Source organism: Drosophila virilis, unplaced genomic scaffold, assembly GCF_030788295.1.
Source record: "Drosophila virilis strain 15010-1051.87 unplaced genomic scaffold, Dvir_AGI_RSII-ME tig00003822, whole genome shotgun sequence".
NCBI lineage: Eukaryota > Metazoa > Arthropoda > Insecta > Diptera > Drosophilidae > Drosophila > Drosophila virilis.
The window spans coordinates 320,289-342,563 of record NW_027212957.1 but is presented as its reverse complement, the minus strand read 5'-3'; the positions used below and the strand labels follow the sequence as shown (position 1 = coordinate 342,563).

Here is a 22,275-nt window from a genome sequence, read left to right as displayed (position 1 = left end):
TACTCTTGACTCGATTCATCAATGACCTTCCCTCGATACTGTCCCACTCTATTTTTATTTTTTTTAAGTTACTTTAATTATACTAATTTTCTATTACTGTTTACTTTTAACAACTTTTATCAGCGTGAGCGTCCCACTCTCGAGTATTAACATATGCTGTTGATGAAATGTTATGGCTTGCATATATAAATATGGCATTGTTATCTTTTACAGGCTGACATAACTGCGTTTCAGGCTTGGTATCTAGCCAACCGTTTAAACTCAAACTGCTCCAAATGCAAGGTAATGATCAAGGTAATGATCATCATCCTTGATCACAAACTTAAATTCGACTCTCATGTTAACACTGTGGTTAATAAGGCCAGAATAGTTCGAAGGAGTTCGACGATCCGTACACGACAAATTGGAATTCTCTTGTGCGGTTACCGTCGTACTCCAGCAGACTTCTAATGAAAAACCTTCCTTCTTTGATTAATCGTAGAACTATGTTTGGTGTAATATTTATTCATATATTAATTACTGGTGAAATTGACGCTTCATTGTAGACTAGCCAATTAAATTTCTCTATCTCTACTAAACTAACACATAATCAACTAATTATGCTTTGCATGAACCGTTCAGTGTTCTCTGTGATGACAATACCAAGCTTTACAGAGTATTCTTCTTGGATTCTTCTCTTCCTCGTATAAAGTCTTCTATTCTAAACTATTTAGCAAGTAGATAGCCTTATTTTATTTGTAATTGTATTTGTACACTTACTTGTAGCGTCTATCGTTTTTTGTTTTATTTCGTGGGGTACGTTACACGACTGTGCCCCTCGGTCGGTTGGGCGGGACAGTACGGTGCATCGGGATTCGCATTAAGCAAATAACAAGTTGCTCTCTTGACCAACATAGCGATCATCGCAACGAAGAGAAAGAGAGCAAAAAGATAATGTTGAGTCTAAAAAAAATCAAAAAAAATAATTTTTTTTTGCGGGATGCGCCTAATTGATATAAATTATGCCCACGGTGTACGATCATGGTAAAAGAATTTCAGTTATACTCTTGTATCTTTGAGACGACATAAAAAAATTGATTTGAAGAAGTATATAAAATTTCTTTGTTACACGGATCCACTAATTGAACTCATCTTTTTTGTGGAATATTCAGTCAATAATAAAATTCCGAAAAATATGCAGCTTCACCGTCGACGTTTGCTGCTAAGGCGCGTTGTAGTACTGATGAGGCGACAAGGCAGCGACGAAAGTCTTTCACATAAGTTCAACTATAGGCGGGAACATATGATAATGGGTTTTGCAAATCATTTTAGGCGAAATCAGGGCGTCATGGATATTTATTTCGGCAGCAAATTTTTCGGCACCCCTTTCCTATGGTGCTTAATTTAGTCGCGTACTAGATTTGAGCTGGTGCTACGTTTTGTTCTAGTACAAATTTTTTAAGCCCTGAACCCATTACAAATGGTTATAGCTGTATATTGTATTTGTGCAAAATACAAATGTATGTAACAGGCAGAAAGAAGCATCTCCGAACCCATAAAGTACATATATTCTTGATCAGCATCAATAGCCGAGTCGATCTAGCTATGCCCGTCTGAGTGTCCGTCCGACCGTATGTACGAATGAAAGGATCTAAGAACCAATAAGAGCTAGCGGCTTGAAATTTTAGATGTAGGTGCTCCCGTGCAGATCGAATTTGTTTCCGATATAGAAAAATCACTTCGTTTCCAAGCAATCGATAAAAATCGATATCGACATCCTGTTTTTTAAGAAAATTGGCTAAATAATAAAAGCTAGAGTCACCAAACATGATATTTTGCTTCGAGAATATTGTATATATGTCATGTATCTTTTATTTTATACCTATCGCCACCTCTCCGCTACCACCAAAGAGCTATAAATCAAGTTAATATCCCAACTTGTATTGCCAATCAATTTAAGCCACAATTTAAATGTGTGTGTGTGTATTTGTCCGACTAGCAAAACTGCGCACAAATTCTAGTAATCGCTCCTTTATTTTTTAATATGGTATATTTTAATATTTTAAACATTTTTATTTTTACTCAAATTTCATTCATTAAAATCATTGAAAAGAAGGGCGCGCGTCAGACGCGTGCAAATAATGTATTTTCTTTTGCGCCCATGATCAGCCGATTCACAGACATTTGTATGTGTGTGTCTGTGTGTAAAGGTCCAAAATCAGAAATCCTAAAATCTTGTTAAATTTGCATCGGGGACAGGCAGGCAGGCAAGCAACAGGCACACAAGCGCATAAATGCTTCTATTAATACACAAAATATGCAAGTATGCGTGTATAGCGAGTCCACAATATTTTAAATGCACACATGGCAATGCTTGGGTACCCTTACCAACCATAGCGAGCTAAAATGCAACAATTTCGCATCGACGTGGCAAACCCTTTCTCTATTTCATATTAGCCGTGCCTTCAAAAGGGTAGACATGCCTCAGCATTTGGGAAAAATTGAATTTGTGCGCAGTTTTGCTCGTCGGACAAATACACACACACACACATTGAAACGATCCCTAAACATAGAGAGAGCATTGAGAGCTGAGAGTAAGTGCGAGCGAGATAAAAGTTAACAGCGTTGCCGTTCTATCGCACAAATCATATGGAAGAGAGTGCGCCAAGCACTTTCGTGTAGAGTAAGCGGTTCAAAAATACATCATATGTACATATATCTTACTCCCTTAATCGACAGTTTGGACCAGATGCCACCGATTCATTTTGTGTCTACTTCTGGTACTCATGTCTAGTCTATATGTTGTTTGGTTAGTGATAATACTTAATTATTGGTTGGCTGCTGAATAGAGGCATAGCCAGGAAACTTTTTGTTTTTAATTTATTTAGTGTTTGAATAAGACGGCTCAGGATATTCCCTAGTCGGGAGCTCCCGACTAGACCCTCTTACTTGTTTGTTATTAAGTTCTTTTGACCTGGTAATAAGTTTTGAGCTCGTAGTTTTAAGTTCGTAATTCGTTTTGAACTCTTTGTGTTTGGCAACTCTTATTTTTAAAAAAAATATATTTATTATCATTAATCTGAGCTTTGCACATTTTTGTGAAACAAAAAACATGTCCATGGACGGCGCGACTTAAAGTTTTCGCACTTGTAGAAAAATATTTGTTTCTTTAAGAGCACTACCGTCTCCAATTACGACCAGGATATGTAGAAGATGCTAGCGGCGGGGTTCGGGTTAACGAATGCTATCAACATGGAATAGTGCAACATTCGCCAATTCCAATTTCATAATAATATGAAAACCACTTTTCCCATTTCCACCTTTTCTTAACTTGCACCGTTGATCCTGACTCATAGGTAGCGTTGGTATTGTTACCAAAAAGTTTGTTCATGTATTTTATTGATCCAAAATTTTCTGTACAGGAAGCTTGAGCTGTTGCTAGAGGTCTTTTCTATTTCACCCGAATCCTAGGGATATCCTCATTGGCCACAAATGTTGGTTTGAGTCGATCCACCAACACTGCAACTTTCCTGCCGTTTACGTCCAGCTCGTTGACTCTGTCGCTCTGGCGTTGAATGATTTTATAAGGGATCGTATAGGGGTGCTCCAGTGGATACTTGACTGTGTCTGTACGACTGAAAACATGCTTGCATTTATCCAATCTTTTAGAAGAATCAGAAGAATTTCCCATTTCCCTATTACTATTAACTCTTTAACACATATTAAACATCAAAAATTCCCACCTTTAATTAGGTTCAAAATTGACCACGCCAACTGGAGTACTTTCCAATCTGTCTGTAAGAAGTACTTTCAGTTTCCCTCAACAAACGATCTAAGCCTCTTAGCTGCCAAAAGTACGAAAACCATAAAAACAGCAGCCAACGAAACCATTCCATAAAATAATCCTATAAGACAGAAAAGAAGCCTTGTTTGGTTTAGCCCAAGTCTTCAAGATCTGAGAAAGCAAAAGCAGGTTCTATAAATAATATATACAATTATAAATCCTCCCAAAACTGTACCAATTCGGTAGCTTAAAAAAACGCAAGGGCCTTGCTTAAAACAGAAGCTGAAAATGTGGGGATGTGAATTTTCTTGATTCAGGGTTTGAACTTTAAAAATTTATCGCGATGATTAAAAACACAATTATACGTGTAATGCGCTCCACTATTTTATTTCAACTGTCAATTACTACAAAATATGGCGACTCAACCTGGTTTTCTTAAGCTACATAAATGAGCATAGAAGTAGCCACAAAACTACAGGGTAGCGGTCATTCTGCAATGCAGCATACTTTGAGGCATGAACATCCCTATGTCGCTGGAGTTTTGTTAGTTTCATAGACACAGGGGACAAAACAGGTGTTAGTTGGGAGGTCTGTATCTACGGAATCATGGCATTGGAATCATCCATTGGAGGTAGGTAAGCTTAGCCACGGGCCATTTTGAAGACACCGCGGGCAGTAAGAACATCTACCAAGCGGACCATGTCACCCATGCTCGGCCGCGGCGCCATTCGTTAGATGGAAGATTATCTTCTTTGACGATAACCATGTCACCGACCTGAAGGTTTCTCGTTGAATGTTGCCATTTATTTCTTTCATGCATTTTCTTGAGGTATTCCTCATTCCAACAGAAACAGAACTGTGGATTAAAGGACTTATGCGTTGCCAGCGGTTGCCTTTTATTTTTGATAAGAGCGTGGATAACTCCACAAACGTGTATTTGAAAGAGAAAGTGGCCTTGTAATAGAGAGTCTTGAAGCCCCTTACTCTTGCTTCCCATAAGCCACCCATGTGGGTGGCACTTGGAGGGTAGAAGCGCCAAGACAAGTTTTGATAGCTGATATTACACGTGATTTTGTGCCTTCTATAAAGTCACGCGATAGGAATTTGGAAGCTCCAACGAACGTTCTACCGTTGTCGCAATACATTTGTTGGAGGCACCCTCGTCGAGAAACAAATCGAGCGAAGGCGGCCAGGTCGGTCGTCTGGTCCGAAGTGACTTTTTAAGGTATGGCTCGTGTGCTAAAGCGTACAAAAACGCAAACCTAGCCCTTGGTTAATAGGCTTGCTCGACCTGTGTAGTTTTTTATGTCGAACGGTCCTGCGAAGTCGACGCCTGTATGCGTGAGTTGGGCTTGCAACTTCTTACGATAAGCAACACATACTCGATAGGAATTAATCGCGGCCTTAACTAGATTCCTGAATTTGGGAATCCAGAACTTGCTCCGGATCATTATCTGGTTTTCATTATGGAGGGAGATGCGATGCGTAAAACGAAGGAGGAGACATGTGAGAAAGCTTCCATAAGGAAGAAGGAGGGGATGCCCGCAGGCTCTCATGAGTCCATTGCGATCGATGAACGGACTGCGATTTATGATCGGGCTTGAGCTTGAAATAAGTTGCTTGTCGAGCAAACACTGATAGTCTGACAGTCTGACAGCGCCTTATAAAATGGTACATATACATATAAAATGGTATATACTACAATGTTAGATTTTGTTGGCAATTTTGCCGAGTTGCATTTAACGGGACGTAGCTCTTCATCAGTTTAATGGACTGATTCAATAGGAGTAGGCTTTTGAGACTGGCGATTGTGCGATTATACGACTCTATTAGCCACAAAATTTGTCCACTTGCAAGGTCTCTTGCTAAGCCAGGCTAGCACTATTGTAGCGCAAGCAGGGTAGCGCCACACAACTGTAAACGAGGGAGGGAGGTGGTCTTCACCGGAGCGGCTTTCGCTGTCAGCAGATGGACTGAAAATTTATGCGCAGTTTTATTCCTGTGTATATTGCTGCTCCGTAAGCTCTCTGAGACGCATCGCTAGACCCTTGGAACTGCATTTTTGTCTGAGGGGAAAATTGAACCCATCTGGCGTTGAGTATTTTGTTGAGAGTAGCATAGCTCTCGAGGAATTCTTTCCATCCCAACTCAGATCATAAAACCAGATTTCTTGCATGAAGATATTAGAACGGGCCACGAATGGAGATAAACACCCCGCTGGATTTAACAACCTGGTGATTTGGGAAAGCGCCTTACGTCTTGTGTAGGATTGCTTAACTTTGATGTCGGACGGGGCGAAGAAGATCTCGTCGGTGTCTGTTTTCCAGCGTAAACCGAGAGTCTTCACCAGGCTAGCTTCTTCAATCGCCAAGAAATCGGCGTGGAATAGATGCTCTCTTGGAACATTGATGAGGACAACCTTGTCGTTGGAGGTACATTTGCGCAATAGAAATCCAGCAGTGTCCAGAGCCGTACGCAGCTCGTCGATGGCTCGGACGTCTCTAATCTTAGGGGGCGACCCGGCAGGCACGTCATTAACGAACATAAAATTGGAAATGACGCCACTCGCCAAAGAATATTATGAGCGAACGTCAGTGACCATCTGTTGCAGGACCCGTATCGCCAGAAAGAAGCACAGTTGACCCCAATGACAATTTTCAGCTCGTAATCACAGAGCTCATTCTTACTGTTCCGGTAAAAGATTCTTTAAAATGGGGTGTGGTTTGGGTCAACGCGATTTTCTGATTACGTTGAAAAAATTGCAGAAGGAACGCCATTTCCATATCTGGATGGTTAGGGCTAGAAGCGTTAAACAGAACGCGAATCTTTATGGTGGTGCTGTCTGGTTTAAAGACAGCGTATTGAGGGAGATAGAAGTTATTGGAGTGCTAGGAGGAACTTATTTTATATTGTCCAAGTCCAGGTAATCCTTGATCACGGAGTCGTACTGCTCTTTCAGCAGAGCGTTTCTCATAACGCCCTTGGTTTCTCAAAAACTGAGCGAGTGCGATAGACCTTGAATGTCCCAAGTTGAAGTGATCAGAATTCTTGAAGGGCAACGTAACTGTGTATCTGCCAGTCTCATCTATTTTGGTGGTGCGAGTAAAGTTACTTTCGCATATGGAGTCTGAATCTTTTACCAGTTTGGCTGGCAGATCTTCCACCTCCCAGATCTTTTTGAGAACATCGTTTAAAGGTAGTCTGAGGCTGACTGCAATCCTTATGGAAAAGGCCGAAATTCTCGCGGCACTCGGCTTAACTACTGGGCCAGTCAAGACCCAGCCGAAAGTGCGAACCGCATTTTCCAAGACCCAGCCGAAAATGCGAACCGCATTTTTTGGATTGTGTGCCGCCGAGGAGGATTGACGGGATAATGTTGTTGAATATTTGGTAGGTTTCTCAGAATGCTGTGTTGAGGTGGATGCGAGGGCAAATTGCCAGTAGGGGAGCCAATCTTGAAGTGCCATAACTTCTGTGAATTGGCTGAGATGGCTTTACTTAAGCCGGTTACTTCTGTTCGAACTGGTGGGAAAGGAAGCTTAATTACATTGAAAAGTCGTTCGGAGATGAACATCGCTTCCGATCCCAAATCGTTGAGTGCAAGTGCTGTGTAACAAGTGCCCAAAAAGCAAATGTTGATAATAGCCGTGCCTATGAGCGCACCTTGTGTGTTTGTGGCAAAGTAGCTCTGCGAAGAATCCTTTTTTATCGAAGAGTGCGGAAGTGAAGATGATCTTCTGTGCTGTGTTCACGAAACGGAAATTCGCTGCTTACTGCCTTTGTCGCTTTCAATTGGCATAGAAGGCTCCTCAAGAGCCTCGGACATGTATGGCAGCGGAGAGGCAAAAATTCGCTTAATTTGATTTAAACGGAGCGGTCCAATTGGAATGAGGCGGTTTTTTTTTATAAACGAAACCAATTACAAACAAAAAAAAAAAAAACAAATTGAAAAAATTTTTATTTTTATTTATGTTAGATAAGCGAAATTAATTCGAACGTTGAAATCGGTCCAATTTGGATGAGGTGGTCTATATATATTTTTGTTTTTTATATAAAAATTTAGGACAAACAGCAGCAAAAAAAAAAACAACCGTAATATTTATTTATTTTGTTATTATTTTGTAATTAATTAAACAATGTTAAGTGTAAGATTCCATTCCCAAATATATAAAAAAAAATATATATTAATATGACAAAAATATATTTTATTAATAATAATTGTTACGGGGCGAAGTGAAAATAGCTATTGACTAAGTCCTACTGGGTCTCGCATTTTTTTTGTAAGCAGCCCTCGCTGCTTACACTGGAAGCGCACCGTTAGAATTAGTTTTTACATGATAAGTCGATCGCACGCAGCTGCACAAGCTGCATTTTTGTCTAGGTTCATTTTCGTTTTGTGCTTGTAGCTGAGCAGAAGTGAAAGAGAAGAGAAGCGGGTGCGGAGCACGAATGTAAGTCTCATAATCATGTAATATATAGGTTGTTAAATAATGAAAGAATAATAAAGATTTCAGCGTTCGAATTATATTATATCGTACCGCCTCGTACGAATCGAATTGAATCGAGTTGTATCTTTCGACGCTAGAAGTCCCTGCCGAATACGCGCCCCGGCACGAGTCTCGGTGCCAACATTCTGAAATATTCTCTGCTACGGCGGAGATTTCTGCGAAGCAAGCGACTTGCAAAGTCACAACCTTAGCTGCCTATAGAGAGACACGTGGTACAAGAGCTAGACTCACACTTAGCAGCCATAACCTCAAAGCGGATTGCATAGTATTGGTGTGGCGAGATGGCTGACGGTGATGAACAAGATGCAAGTGCGAGAAGGACGACAAGTAGTATTCAACCCGGTCCAAGGGAAAGTTCAACACCAAGGCAGCAAAGAACTGAGAAAGTGGGAGCTCTTTTCGACCCTTTGGGATACCAGAACGTGTTCTACAAGCAGAAACAGGTTGCGGCTAATTGGAGTGTACACCCCAGTTTGCCGTATCAAGCAAATACGGCGAGGTTTAACCAGGCTACGGAGCCCAGTACTGCCGCGTACATGGGCCACACAGGTCTGGGAGCGCTCAATAGATCGATTGAGCACGTGCCACGGCAGCAATTTGACAATGTGCATTGTAATAATGCGACGCCGTGGAATGGATCGCTGACACCTGCGCAAATCAGCGGGCGACATGTCATCAGCAAAGATTTACCAATTTTTACAGGCAAACCAGAGGAATGGTTGATCTTTATCAGCAATTATGAGCAATCCACAGAGAGATATAGATTCAGCAACGAGGAAAATCTCATCAGGCTTCAGAAGTGCCTCAGAGGGCAAGCCCTGGATGCGGTGCGCGGAAAACTTATGATCCCAGCTACAGTGCCCTATGCTATAGGCACATTGCGAATGTTGTATGGCCGCTCTGAAATAGTACATGCTGCTCTGCAGCAAAAGCTCCGAGAGGAACCAGCAATAAAGTCGGACAACTTGAACACCGTTATCCGACTGGCCCTAGCTGTCCAAAACTACTGCGCAACGATAGCGGCCATTGGTATGCACGAATATCTTTACGATCCCGCGCTGCTGAACGAACTTGTTGCTAAAATGCCCAGCAATATGAAATTGGATTGGGGCCGGCATCGAATGTCGAATGCAGGTAGCAGTTTGGCCACCTTTGATAACTGGCTGTTCAATGTCGCAATGTGCGCGACTATGGTTACGCCCTACGAGACACCACCGGCTGGTAATGAAAAGAAGAGCTCCACGAAAACCACTAGAGAGCGAATTTTTGTGCACAACACGGTAGATAGCCCTGAGGGTTCTCAGCAACAACGTTCACAACAGGAGCAGGAGACGATTTCATGTGCGAAGTGCGCCGGTAACCACCGTCTATCAAATTGCGACGACTTCAGATCAATGGGTACAAATCAGCGCTGGGAACTTGTTAAGAAAAAGAGGCTCTGTTTTTGCTGCTTTCTACGTCATCGTGCACAACAGTGTAAATCAAAGAAGAAGTGTCATGTAGATGGTTGCGAGTCAACGCACCATGTGCTGCTGCATACGCCTACCACGAGTGGTAGTAAAGTCGAGCACACGGGCCAAGGTAGCAACCACCGGATTAAGGCAAGTGAGTCTGCCGTTATGTTTCACGGCAGCTCCGCAAGTAAGACACTGTTTCGATATGTTCCAATCACGCTCTATTGTAAATCAAAAAGCGTGCGCGCATATGCATTAGTGGATGAAGGAGCTGAGTGTACGTTAATAGAAAGAGCGCTTGCAGACGAGCTGGAATTAGATGGTCCTGCGACCCAGCTGTGTCTTAAATGGACAGAGGACATAACCAAGAATGAACCTGAGACGATGTCCGTGGCTGTGAGCATTTCAGATCCAGAACATAACGCAATACAGTATGCTTTAAAAAACGTGCGAACAATAGCGAACTTGGACTTACCAAAGCAAAAAATCGGGCCACAGTTGCTCAAGTCTCGGAAGCACTTATCTACGCTTCCTATTCTGCCGTATAACAGCGTCAGGGCTCAGCTTATCATTGGTTTAGACAATATCAAAATAACTGCACCCTTGGAGAGAGAAGGTGAAAACGACGACGTCATAGCAGCGCGAAGCAGACTAGGATGGCCCGTATATGGCCGCCCTACTGTGGGAGACAGCACCACGCCTCGGCTGCTACATATTTGCCAGTGCAGTGCGGCGCGTGGGATGGATGAAGCTCTGAAGAACTATTTTTTAATTGAGTCACTAGGTGTGAGCGTTTCCTCACATCCGCTTTGATCCAAAGAAGACGAACGCTCGATGCAGATTATGGAGGCAACAACGACCTATCTGGAAGACGAAAAGCGCTGGCAGACCGGACTGTTATGGAGGTTCAATCGCATGCACCTGTCAGACTCTTATCAGATGGCTGTTAAGCGCCTGAAATGTTTAGAGGCAAACATGTCAAAAGACCCACCACTGAAAGAGTTCATGATGAGCACGATGCACGATTACAAACAAAAGGGATATATCAGCCGGTTGAAGGATAGTGAGTTAGTAGCTAACACTACATCGTGGTTTCTTCCTATCTTTACAGTCACCAATCCGAACAAGAAAAAGACGCGCCTTGTTTGGGATGCGGCTGCCAAAGTTAGTGGCATGTCGCTGAACGATTGTTTGTTGAAAGGTCCAGATACACTAGCATCTTTGATGGGGGTGCTAATACGCTTCCGAGAGCGTCCTATCGCAGAGTCCGACGACATAAGGGAAATGTTTCATCAAGTCAAGGTGCGCCATGAAGACCAACCGGCACAGAAGTTTCTCTGGCGTGATGGAGATTCGTCACGCTTCCCCGAAACATACGTTATGCAAGTCATGATGTTTGGAGCATCCTGCTCGCCAGCTCTAGCAAATTACGTCAAGAATCGCAATGCCGAGCGGTTTGTAGCGGAGCATCCGGATGCCGTAAAGGCGATTTGCGAAAACACATCTGTCGACGACTGGCTGCAGTCGGTGGATACTGGAGCTGAAATGATTCAGTAAGCTGAGACTGTAAAAAGGATTCATGCTAGTGGGGGCTTCGAGATGCACCGCTGGACATCAAATTCGAAGTAAGTTATACAGGCGCTGGAAGACGACTGTGAGGAGTTGGACAAGCGTATCAGCGCTCAGGATGAAGCGCAAGAGAAGGTCTTAGGCCTGTGGTGGCTACCTGGACAAGATCTGTTGACGTTTGTGGTGACGCCGAACTTGCTCGCGAAAGCATCTAAGGAGCGCCCAACTAAAAGACGTGTTCTGAGTGTGATCATGTCTATTTCCGACCCGCTCGGGCTGCTAGGATTCTTTAATATACGCGCTAAGATCATCCTTCAGAACATATGGCGATCCAATATCGGCTGGGATGACGACCTTACCAACGAAGACGAAGCCGATTGGCAACACTGGCTTGATCTACTTTCAAATTTGAATGCCGTCCGCATTCCACGGTGCATGAAGTGGGTGAGCCGAGCCCAGGCTGTGCAGATGCATACATTCGTTGACGCCAGTATGAATGCTTACGCCGCAGTTGTATTTTTGCGGGCTGAACTTGATGGCCAAGTACATTGCAGTTTGGTCGCCTCGAAAACGAGAGTAGCACCCCTAAAGCCCGTGTTCATACCTCGAATGGAACTGATGGCCGCGGTCTTAGGTCTGAGACTGGCCAAATGTATCCAAAAGGAAATGTCGGTACGCATACATACACGAACATTCTGGACAGATTCAAAGGATGTGCTCTACTGGATCCGTTCCGATGCTTGGAACATACATGGCTCAACCAGGTGGTTCATTGGACCACCATTTTTGTATCTAGAAGAATCGCAGTGGCCATAATCAGAAATAGGCCCTGCATTAAACATGTTGTACCATGCTGAAGAACAACCCAATCATACGTCGTCCTGGATATTTATCACTTGCGTTTTTTTTTTTGTGTGTTTAAACACTTACGATTTACATATCGTGTGCAGCTAATATGTGCATATAATGTGTTTGTGCAGCAGTTTGGACAAAAAAATATGTGTCAGTAAATAATATTGATCTTATTATTTATATTGGTATGGAAAAACTTACACAATTCCTTTGTAACGAGAGGTTTTCTAACGAGAGGTTTTATATCTATTTGTGTTTTTGGATGGAAAGTGCATATATATCTAATGTATATATGTGTATTAACTACAAAATATGGTGACTCAGCCTGGTTTTCTTAAGCTGTATAAATGGGCCTGGAAGTAGTTACAAAACTACAGGGTAGACGTCATTCTGGAATGCAGCATACTTTGCGGCAAGAACAGAAGCTGTTAGGGCACAACGAGAAGCTTTTAATATTTTCAGCTCTGACAAAAACCCACTTTCCAAAACCAAACAAATATGGGCCGATATCAATAAATTAGTAGGGATTTTCCTAGTACCTCTTAAATAAATGTCTAATAATGTAGAGCTCCAAAATTCGGTAGACCTCGGCAATGCATTTGGGCATGTGGTCCAATTATTCCAAGCATGATAACTTCTCTAATGTGCATAAAGTTAATAAGGAAAATTCTGGGATATCTGCTAACCACAGACTATAAGATCATTGAATTTCAGATCACACTGATTGAACTAGAATTAATCCAATCCTTAAGCCCGAAAAACCTTTCCACGAAATATCATCCTTTCGTCCCATATCCCAACTCTCCTGATTGAGCAACACACTGGAAAAACTTCTTGCCAAAAGTAACATGTGTTTTATATCCAAAAATAAACTTATCAGCCCCAAACAAACAGCATTCAAACAACAGCACAGTACCATTAACTTCCTATTGCGTATCCATCATTAAGCGTCAGATGCCCTTTCAACCAGAATTGTTGTAACGATTTCGAAAGGACCTTGGAGCGCGTTGGACTGCACACTATACTGAAGCAACTTTCCCGGAGGGTAGAATATCCTAAGACCTTCAAATCATGAAGGCTTTTATGACCCAGCGATCCAACCGTGTTAGAGTTAATAACACCGTAACTAATTCTCTAAATTATTATTGTTCATGATTGCCTTCAACTCCCTCAATAACATAATACTTAAGCTCTCTGCGTACGCTGACGATGCCATTATCTTCAGTAACTGCAAAAGTACAGATTTACTATTCCCTTCCTTCAATCAAACACTTAATGATATCGTAGAATGGGGAAAATTCTCAGGAGCTACTCTTGCTTTAAATAAATGTAAGCCATTCCTTATTTGGAAATAAAAACCTTGTCCATATTAAACTTTAACGGTTAATAATATAATAATAAAATAAATCTACTATTAAAGTTTTTAGCCTTACGGTCTACAGAAGACTTACGGATATGCAACACTGTGTTAATCTTAGAGATAGTCTTAATAAACGCCTCAATATCATTTAGTTTTTTAGAACAAGCCTTCCCTTGTCCATCCACTAGTTCATGCCACAAGAGCCTTAATACTGACCAAAATCGACAATCTGGCAATCTATGGATGGTGCGCTCCATCCAACATCAAATTGTTCTCCCCCGCATACCATGCAACAGAACGGCGTAGCACGGCCTTCCCCAAAACTCCAACGAAATGCCGTTTAGCTCAAGCGGATCTTCCTGAAAAACAGATGAGAGCTGCTCAACCGACTTTTTAACTCATCCCTAAAATACTTTGATCGACTAACCCAATTCTGCTAAAAGACTTCAACACAACGGCTTAGTAGCGCCGAAGATTAAAAGTCATGTCTACTATCCGTATGTGTTCAAGTTTTTTTCAAGAAACATCAATTGAATATCCCATATCGTTGGAACGAAATAGCCCATCCCCTTCTTGGAAAATACAGGACCATCACCGTGAATATGTCTCTCCACTTATTTAAAAAATCTGATCAGAAGTTTATTTTAGCAAATGCTATCTGCCGAAACAGAAATATTCTCCAACTGGAGTCGGCTCTACATTGACGGATTGAAAACAATTAACACTACTAGCTTCAGAGTCGTGGGCTAATCCGCGGAAGCTGTAGCTTAAGGGCGAATTCATAATATGCAGCGACGGTCTTTCTAATGTCAATGCCTTTAAAAAACACATACCACCAAAACAGCCTGATATGCTGAATTCGACATCTTTGAATCAAACACGCTACCAAAATAAAACTTCTTTGGGCCCCAGGTTCATATGCATAAAATGTAATGAACTTGTAGATGCAGCGGTTTAACCGACAGCACAATCTCCTATTAGTCATCCCTGGCGTCAGAGAAGACTTATGGCGCAACATTGAGCGGATATCCTAAAAAGAGACAAAATGACACAATGGGCCATCATGTCCATAGGCTTTAATAATTTAACCCAAGCAAGGAAGCCGTCCGATATCCAGCTTCATGGCACAGAAGACATTGCGGTGCTATCACCCGGCTCAGAACTGGTCACACCGACTCAACCCACGCCCATCTACTTAAAAGAAAACCAAAACCCAGTTGCCTAAATGGGGGAGAATTATCAATCCAACAGATATTGAATAACTGCCCGCAACTTAATAACATTAGGATATGTCTATTCGGCCAAATTCAACCTACCTCTCTTCTTACCACACCTTAGCATATAATAGTATATATATAATATAAAATAATATATGTACATATAATATAAATATAATATATAGTATACATAAACTAACTGTCGAGTCGATGGCCTTAGAAGCTATCATTCCCTCCCGTTAGGTATTATATTATTTTCTTGTACAATAATAAATCACGTAAATAAATAAATAAGTTTTGCATAACAAGGGAAACGAATTGTGGATAGCGTAGTCTGTTGTGCACGTAAATAAGGGGCGATAATTTCTGGTTGGTCCAGCCGGAATAGAGAATTGAAGACACCCTGGCAGAAAAGGAGTTTCTATATCGCCAACAATCAACTTATGTAGAAAGAAACACAAAGAGTTGTCTTACGGTTGATTAACAACGGAAGATTAAGAAGAAACATCCTGCTACAGTAGGATGGCAAACGAATATTAGGGTCCTAATTTATACCTCGTATGGCAAAAGGCAGAAATTGCTTCTGAACAGATTCAAGCAGTATTCAAGGATAGGGCGGAATCCAAGTACACCTTATCTTTCATTAACGATTGTATCTATGTGAAGATTGAAATAGAGTTTAGAATCATAAAGAACGCCTAGTTTCTGAACTGTTAGTCGGGCATTGTCGATTGTTATACTGACAAGATAAGGTGTAGCACGATTAGATGTCATAAACATACACTTTGAACAATTCAGATGCAATTGATTGGCCTTGGTGTTCGGCCTTGCATAGAGTTCAAATCGTCTTGTAGACGAGAATGATGTAGGCGATTAGTGTATGATAGAATAAGTTTCACATCGTCCGCATACAGGAGTACACGGGCATGTGATATAACAGAGGAGAGATCATTTATAAAAAAAAGTAATGAGTAAAGGTCCAAGATTACTACCTTGGCTAACACCAGGAGGAACGTAAGCCTGGTTAGAGGTAGTCAGCCATTTTAAACAGTAAAATGGCATGATGTACAGAGTCAAACGCCTTATTGAAGTCTGTGTAAATGACATCAGTTTGCATTTTCGAAGGGAAAACATCATTTACCAAGAAAGTAAACTCAAGCAGATTGGTCGTAGTTGACCGATTCTTTACGAATCCATGTTAGACAGGGGAAGCAACTGAATTGCAGAAATGATGCAAATTCGAAGTGATTATTCTTTCAAATAATTTAAGAATTGCGGACAGTTTTGCAATGACCCTGTAATTTTGTATATCAGACTTTCCACTTTTCTTGTAGAGACCAACGATATAAGATTTTTTCCAAAAAGATGGAAAGGCAGAGGATTCAAGGAATAGATTAATAATCTTTAGATGGGAAGAACTACATTTCTTGAGCAGCGACTAGGAATATTGTCAGGCCCAGGAGAGTTAAAAGATTTTCAAGAATTTATAGTAGAATGGAGGAAGTAATGGGAAATAAATGACAGAAATGAAACTGAATAAATTAATATTGTAATGGTAAGAATTATTATTAGGACAGACGGCAGAGTAAGTTGATTGGAAAAAAATGAGAAAAAAAAGAAGTTACAAGAATCAGAGATATTGCTAGCTTTATTAATCACAAGAGAAAAAAAAGATGACAAACTTGAAGATTGACGCTTACAAAATTGTAAAACTGTCTCAAATTTTGGGCAAATTGCCTTTCACAACGAGTAAGATAATTCTCATAGAATTGAGAATTCAGAAGAAGTTCGACTTTGCTATGGAATATTTAGCCAAGTCTGTACACGAACAGACTTTTTAAACTTTTTAAAATATTTAAATTTTTTAGATGTGAAAATCTGGGTGTACGCCAGGGTGGTTTTGAAGTAGTAGTCGAAGCAATTGACTTGGGAATACACACATCTAAGAGGGAGTTTAGGGTGATATTAAAAAAATTAATGTCAGTATTCATATCAACCGATTCATATAAAAAAGACCAATCGGTTGCATAAATAAGCTGCTTCAGCATGGAATTTCCGTTGCGAAAGCAACAGCGGTGCTTATTGGCTGATGAACACGAAATGAGACGATTACAATTGAACATTGCAATTTCTAAAGTAGGATGATACACGTCCTCAGGAAGAGATAAAGGAGGGGACCTAGAGACATTAAAAATAAGGTAGTTTACAAATACAAGGTCAAGGGTTCTATTCAAATGATTAGAAATTTGATTGATTTGAAACAAGGAAAGGTCTAGCATGCAATCTATAAATTCGTGCTATGCTGAGGACACTGGATAATTTTCGGCAGTGAATAATGACCAAGAGAGGTCATTATCATGCACGTGCAGTATTATGTATTAATTTAAGTATTATGTTTCACATAGACTTGAATATCAGAAGAAGGACCATAGGACCATGTAATATAGATATTTCGTGTAGGAAAACCCACATTAACTGAGACAATCTCAGCGTCAGTAGGCGTACTAAATTAGAAGAGTTCTGACTGGAGCGTGGCTTTAACGGCAATTAATGCCTCACAACCTCGAGTCGTCCGATCATTTCTATGCAAAATAAAATTGATTAAACCCGAATCGAAGGAAGTACTAGCCATACAAAGATTTTTAATTTTGAAAATGAGACATCTGACACTCTGATAATGAATAAAGAATTGGTCAGAAGAAGAAGAAGATAGATTTTTGGGGCAGAAATGGTACCCTGTATTTGAGGGACTGGAGGGGTGACAGGCTGGTTACACTTTTTTGGCTTGAACTCGTGAACAATCATGTAATCATGTGTGGAGGCCACAATTTGGGATCACAAATGATTGGGAACATATCATGTGAAACATTAATTTTGAATGATATTTCACGAAGGGTGCATAAATTAAATTTGGCTATTAGCACGGTAGCAGGAGATTTTCTAGCAATATAGGCTGCCAATGACTCAGAAGTTGTGTCACACGAAAGTCGAGACACAAAATCTTGGCAACTAGGCACAACAACCGTTAAAGTAGGAGCTGGTGGGGCTGCAGTTAAGTTGGAGGAGCTAAGGAAGCACCATGATTGCTATTAACTATCTGGGCAAGATTGTGCGCAGGTCTGCCTTTGTGGCCAGAAGTTAACGGGGCAGAAGCATTTGCGTTGACTGGGTCAATATTTTGACAATTGCTCAGAGAAGACAATAATGACAACATTGGAGATAAATACAAATTGCTAGGCACATACAAAAGAGGGGCAGATGTTCGGACATACGGAAAAGGCAACAGCAAAAATTGAGGCTTTTACCAGCGATTGGGTGGAGACTCGAATTTATTACGCAACTCAAATCTTGAGTCATAGTTACTCGAGAGCTGCTTCTCCACATTATTTTATTTTAAGTATTGATTTCTCACAGAGTAAGACATTTTGCAGTAATCAATTTGCTTGCCGATGTATTTTGCGCATGACCAAGCCGCCTTAGCCCTTCTTGGCATGCATCATATTCTCACACAGCCAATAATTAACAAATTGCGACTGTACAGAATCATCAGCCTGCTTAAACGTGCAAAGTTTCTTACAGCATGACATATTTTCTGCCGGCGAGCAAGCAAAGCAAGCAAAATAAGTAATAGAAAAAATTTGTGATAGCGCGATGGAAAAGCAGGAATATTTACCAAAAACACACGCATATACAAGTGTATGCACAGGGAAGCGGCAAAACAAAAGAATCAAAACAGACAACACCAACACGGAACTGACGCGTCGTTCAATAAATGCAATAATTAAGAGACTTAAGCTGCACAACAGGCAACACTTTGCAGAGGTCAAAAAACTATGCTGCACGATCATGACCACATAACTAGAAAGATGATTTACTGCAGAGGCTGCATTTGTTAGTCGTCCCCAGATCTCAAATCGATTGCGATGTTTTAATGGATCATGAAACAGGTCAAGGTCTGGGTCGAGCAAGGAATCCTGCGCAAGTCGTCTTCAAATGTAGCGAATAGAGTTGTCATCGTAAAAAAGAAAGATGGTACACTACGAGTTTGCATAGACTATAGAAAGTTAAACAGCATGGTTTTAGTGGATTGTTTCCCTGTGCCGAACACGGATGAGATATTGAAGAAGCTGCTGCGCTCTAAGTGGTTTATCATAATGCACCTTAAATATGTGGTTTTCCATGTGCCCATTAAAGAGCACAAGTCGTGTACATTTCTGCTTTAATAAATCACCAACCTCGTTCATTCGGTTCGTAAGCTTAATATTACAAGAATTGACAAATTCGATATATGTATGCTTGCAGTCAATAAAGTTGACTCTAGAGACAGTTGCGCAATTTGATCTTAAGATCAAATGGAAGTTTAGCTTCTTGCATCAGCCACACACAAGCTTCCTTGGCCATATTATTCAATACGGGCAAATCTGCCCAAGCAAAGAGCTTTGTTACGCCGAAGGACACTAAGACGGTGCAAGCTTCTCTGGGGTTTACCGTCATTTTTAGAAAATTTACAGAATCGGTTTGATCGTCGCAAATACTACTTAGAGGTCAAAACAGCTCACATCGTACACTAGAAGTGTCGAAACTATCTTTTAGGGATAGAATGTGATCTTGTCATCGACTGTGTGGCTATTCGGCTGGCATACAAAGAGAAGCTTTTCAGTTAATGTGGATATAAATTTGGGATAGCTCATGGTAAGCGCAGAAATACTAAGAAAATTAGTTCATTCGGTAGCAAAAGCCACAGTAGTGACTTACATAATAACATGTCGGAAAATCCCCAAAACCCTTTAAGCAACGAGAAATAAGTATAAAGGGTCATGCCTTAACTAAAAGAAAATTAACATTTCTTGTAGACATGTGCAGACATTTTACTTATTAAAGCTAATTACGCTGTTTATCAAATTATACAATAATAAGTATCCAAGGCATAGGCCAGGTAGTAAGTCCCAAGTTCTAGAGGCAATAGAGCTACAAACAAAAATTATATAACTAAATATGATTTTGATATAGTAGCTTCAAATCTTACAATAATATGTGATGGAATTATAAGCATTCACTTTATAAAACGGTTATGTACTTCTTACTTCTTCTTCTTATTACTTCTACCAGCAAGATCCCAAGTTATAAGGAACATTGAGATAAATACAAAAGTACAGTCACATTAATGCAAATTCAAGAATCAAGTAAGAGGTTATAGTCGGGACCTCCCGAACCCTCGTCTTTCAAATGTAGCACTCGCTACACGCTCGTTTGTAATAATAAAGATAACTTTAAAAAAAAAGTTCCTTTGGCTAGGTCCGAACTCGCGACTAACCACATTACTTGCCGCCGTCTCTACTCAACAGCCACACCAGCCATAAAAAAAAAAGTTACCCCGGTAGGTCTCGAACTTGCGACAGACAACACCACTTGCCACCGCCGTTACTCAACAGCCACACCAAAAATTGAGTCTTCGTAAGAGAAAAACCAATTCAAATAGTAGCACAGAAAACAATACAATCGCAATTGTAATGTTGTTGATGAATACGAAGCAGACGCGCATGAATGTGTGTGTGTACATTCATACAGATATTTTTCGAATTTGCGTTGGTACCGCAAACAGGTGTTACTTAACCGATTTTCTTGAAATTTTCTGCAGTATATCTTATTGTATGATAGAATATTTGTGTATTCTCAAAAAGTAAATTGAATAAAGTCAATTTCATTTAAACTGTGGCTTAAATAAGTTGGGTTATTAACTTGATTTATAGCTCTGTGATGGTTGCGGTGAGGGGGCGATAGGTATAAAATGAAAGTTATATATATATAATATTCTAGAAGCAGCATATCATGTTTGGTGACTCTAGCTCTTATTATTTATCCAATTGGCTCAAAAAACAGGATGTCGATATTGATTTTTATCGATTGCTTGGAAACGGAGTAAGTTCATACACGTTCACACATGCGGACAGACAGACGGACGGACAGACAGACGGACGGACAGACAGGCAGACGGACATGGCTACGTCGACTCGGCTATTGATGCTGATCAAGAATATATATACCTTATGGGGTCGGAGATGCTTCCTTCTGCCTGTTACATACATTTGGATTTTGCACAAACACAATATACCCTTATTACCAATTTTTAATGGGTTCATGGTATAATTATTTTATTTAGATAACTCATATAGACATAAAACACAAACAAAAACAAAAACAATAAAAATACACACTACATTTTAAGCTAAAACAAAAACTGATAATAATATATACAAACAAAACGCCCTCTTTTTCTTCGGTGCCATGTTTACGCATTAAATCAATATTTTAAAGTGCCAAACGAATTTGCTCAAACACATTGTAGCAAGCGACAAGCCTTAAACAACGGTGCATTCCGAACCGGCGACGAACAAAATGAATAAAAGCGCACAGTAGCCGTAGCAAATGAAACAATTTCATTTGCTCTGCTCTCATCTCGCTATCAGCTTTCAGCTACCTCTACGGCTACGCAGAGTACCTTATTTCATGTTGTGCTATTGCTGCTGCTATAGCCAATGACGCGATAAAGCTACAATCAGAGTACAGCAAATTATTTTTCATTTTTCGGCTCTGGCTCTGCTCAAAGATAGAGCGATAGCGATAGCAAAACGAAATAATACGGAGTAGCGTAGCATTTTGAATCTCTGTTTATGATACTTTGTCACAAAACATATAAGCTTTCCAGCGCATTTGAACCTCGATCAACAACGTACGTGCAGACCGATAGAGGCGCATGGAAAACGACGAGCATGCACTTTCACGCCAGCGGGCCAGTGGTTACGAAATATATAGCTAAAGTTCATTTCATTAGTGAAAGAAAAAATGAGAATTAATAAAGAAGCTGAACGGAACAGACGGTCCGCATAGCAATAAACGTATCGTTTATCAAAGAACCAACATTGAACCAGTAAAAAAACTTGCGAATGTCCATATGGGATACAATTTTTTGAAACTCAACGAAGACTTCTTTTTATCACAGTAAAATACAACTTTTGATACCTTTCTACAATCACCGTTATTTGTGGCTATTTGTCAGTGGGGTAGGTACGTAGATAATATAATAGATATTTTATGCACGCTTGCGACCTGCACCTGCCTGCGTACGCACTTGAGAAACCAAGCTCCTAGTTATAATGGTTGACACTGACACTTTTTTTTTAGGGATTTTTCCTATGAAACAGTATGATATAGCGGTACATGCACTGTCTGATGGGCGGGTGATAAGTTGGAGCTATGCAAAGTTTCAAGACCATCCATTTTAAACTGAGCGACTCCTTTGAATAGAAACACATACCCAAATCGACTCGGCAGTTGATTGTGAAGAAGTACACCCAATTTATTAGGTAGTAGATGATCGGTGTTCCCAGTCAGACTGCTGTATTTGTTCGACGGGACGTTATTAGCGAAGAATGCTTGCAAGTGCACTTTACTACCATATTCACATATTAGAAAATGATGGAAGTGTGAGTATGAAAACACCGATTTGGACAAACCATATAGACGTACAGAGATAACGGGTTCTTTCTATTTA

General features: G+C 40.6%; 1 protein-coding gene across 1 annotated transcript; it reads left to right on the top strand.

The window, feature by feature from the left end:
- Positions 1-8,552: 8,552 nt before the first annotated feature.
- LOC138911767 (uncharacterized) lies at positions 8,553-12,110 on the top strand. Its single transcript, XM_070211152.1, has 4 exons — positions 8,553-9,876; positions 10,546-10,788; positions 10,837-11,252; positions 11,364-12,110. Exons 1-4 carry the CDS (start codon positions 8,553-8,555, stop codon positions 12,108-12,110), a joined length of 2,730 nt encoding a protein of 909 aa, XP_070067253.1.
- The last annotated feature ends 10,165 nt before the right edge of the window (positions 12,111-22,275 follow it).

What these genes read in the sequence shown, in the direction of transcription:
- LOC138911767 (XM_070211152.1), top strand. Translation starts at nt 8,553, where the DNA reads ATGGCTGACGGTGATGAACAAGATGCAAGTGCGAGAAGGACGACAAGT. An exon ending in TATCAGCCGGTTGAAGGATA is followed by an intron (nt 10,789 to 10,836) that starts GTGAGTTAGTAG and finishes CTATCTTTACAG; the next exon opens with TCACCAATCCGAACAAGAAA. An exon ending in TCGACGACTGGCTGCAGTCG is followed by an intron (nt 11,253 to 11,363) that starts GTGGATACTGGA and finishes TAAGTTATACAG; the next exon opens with GCGCTGGAAGACGACTGTGA.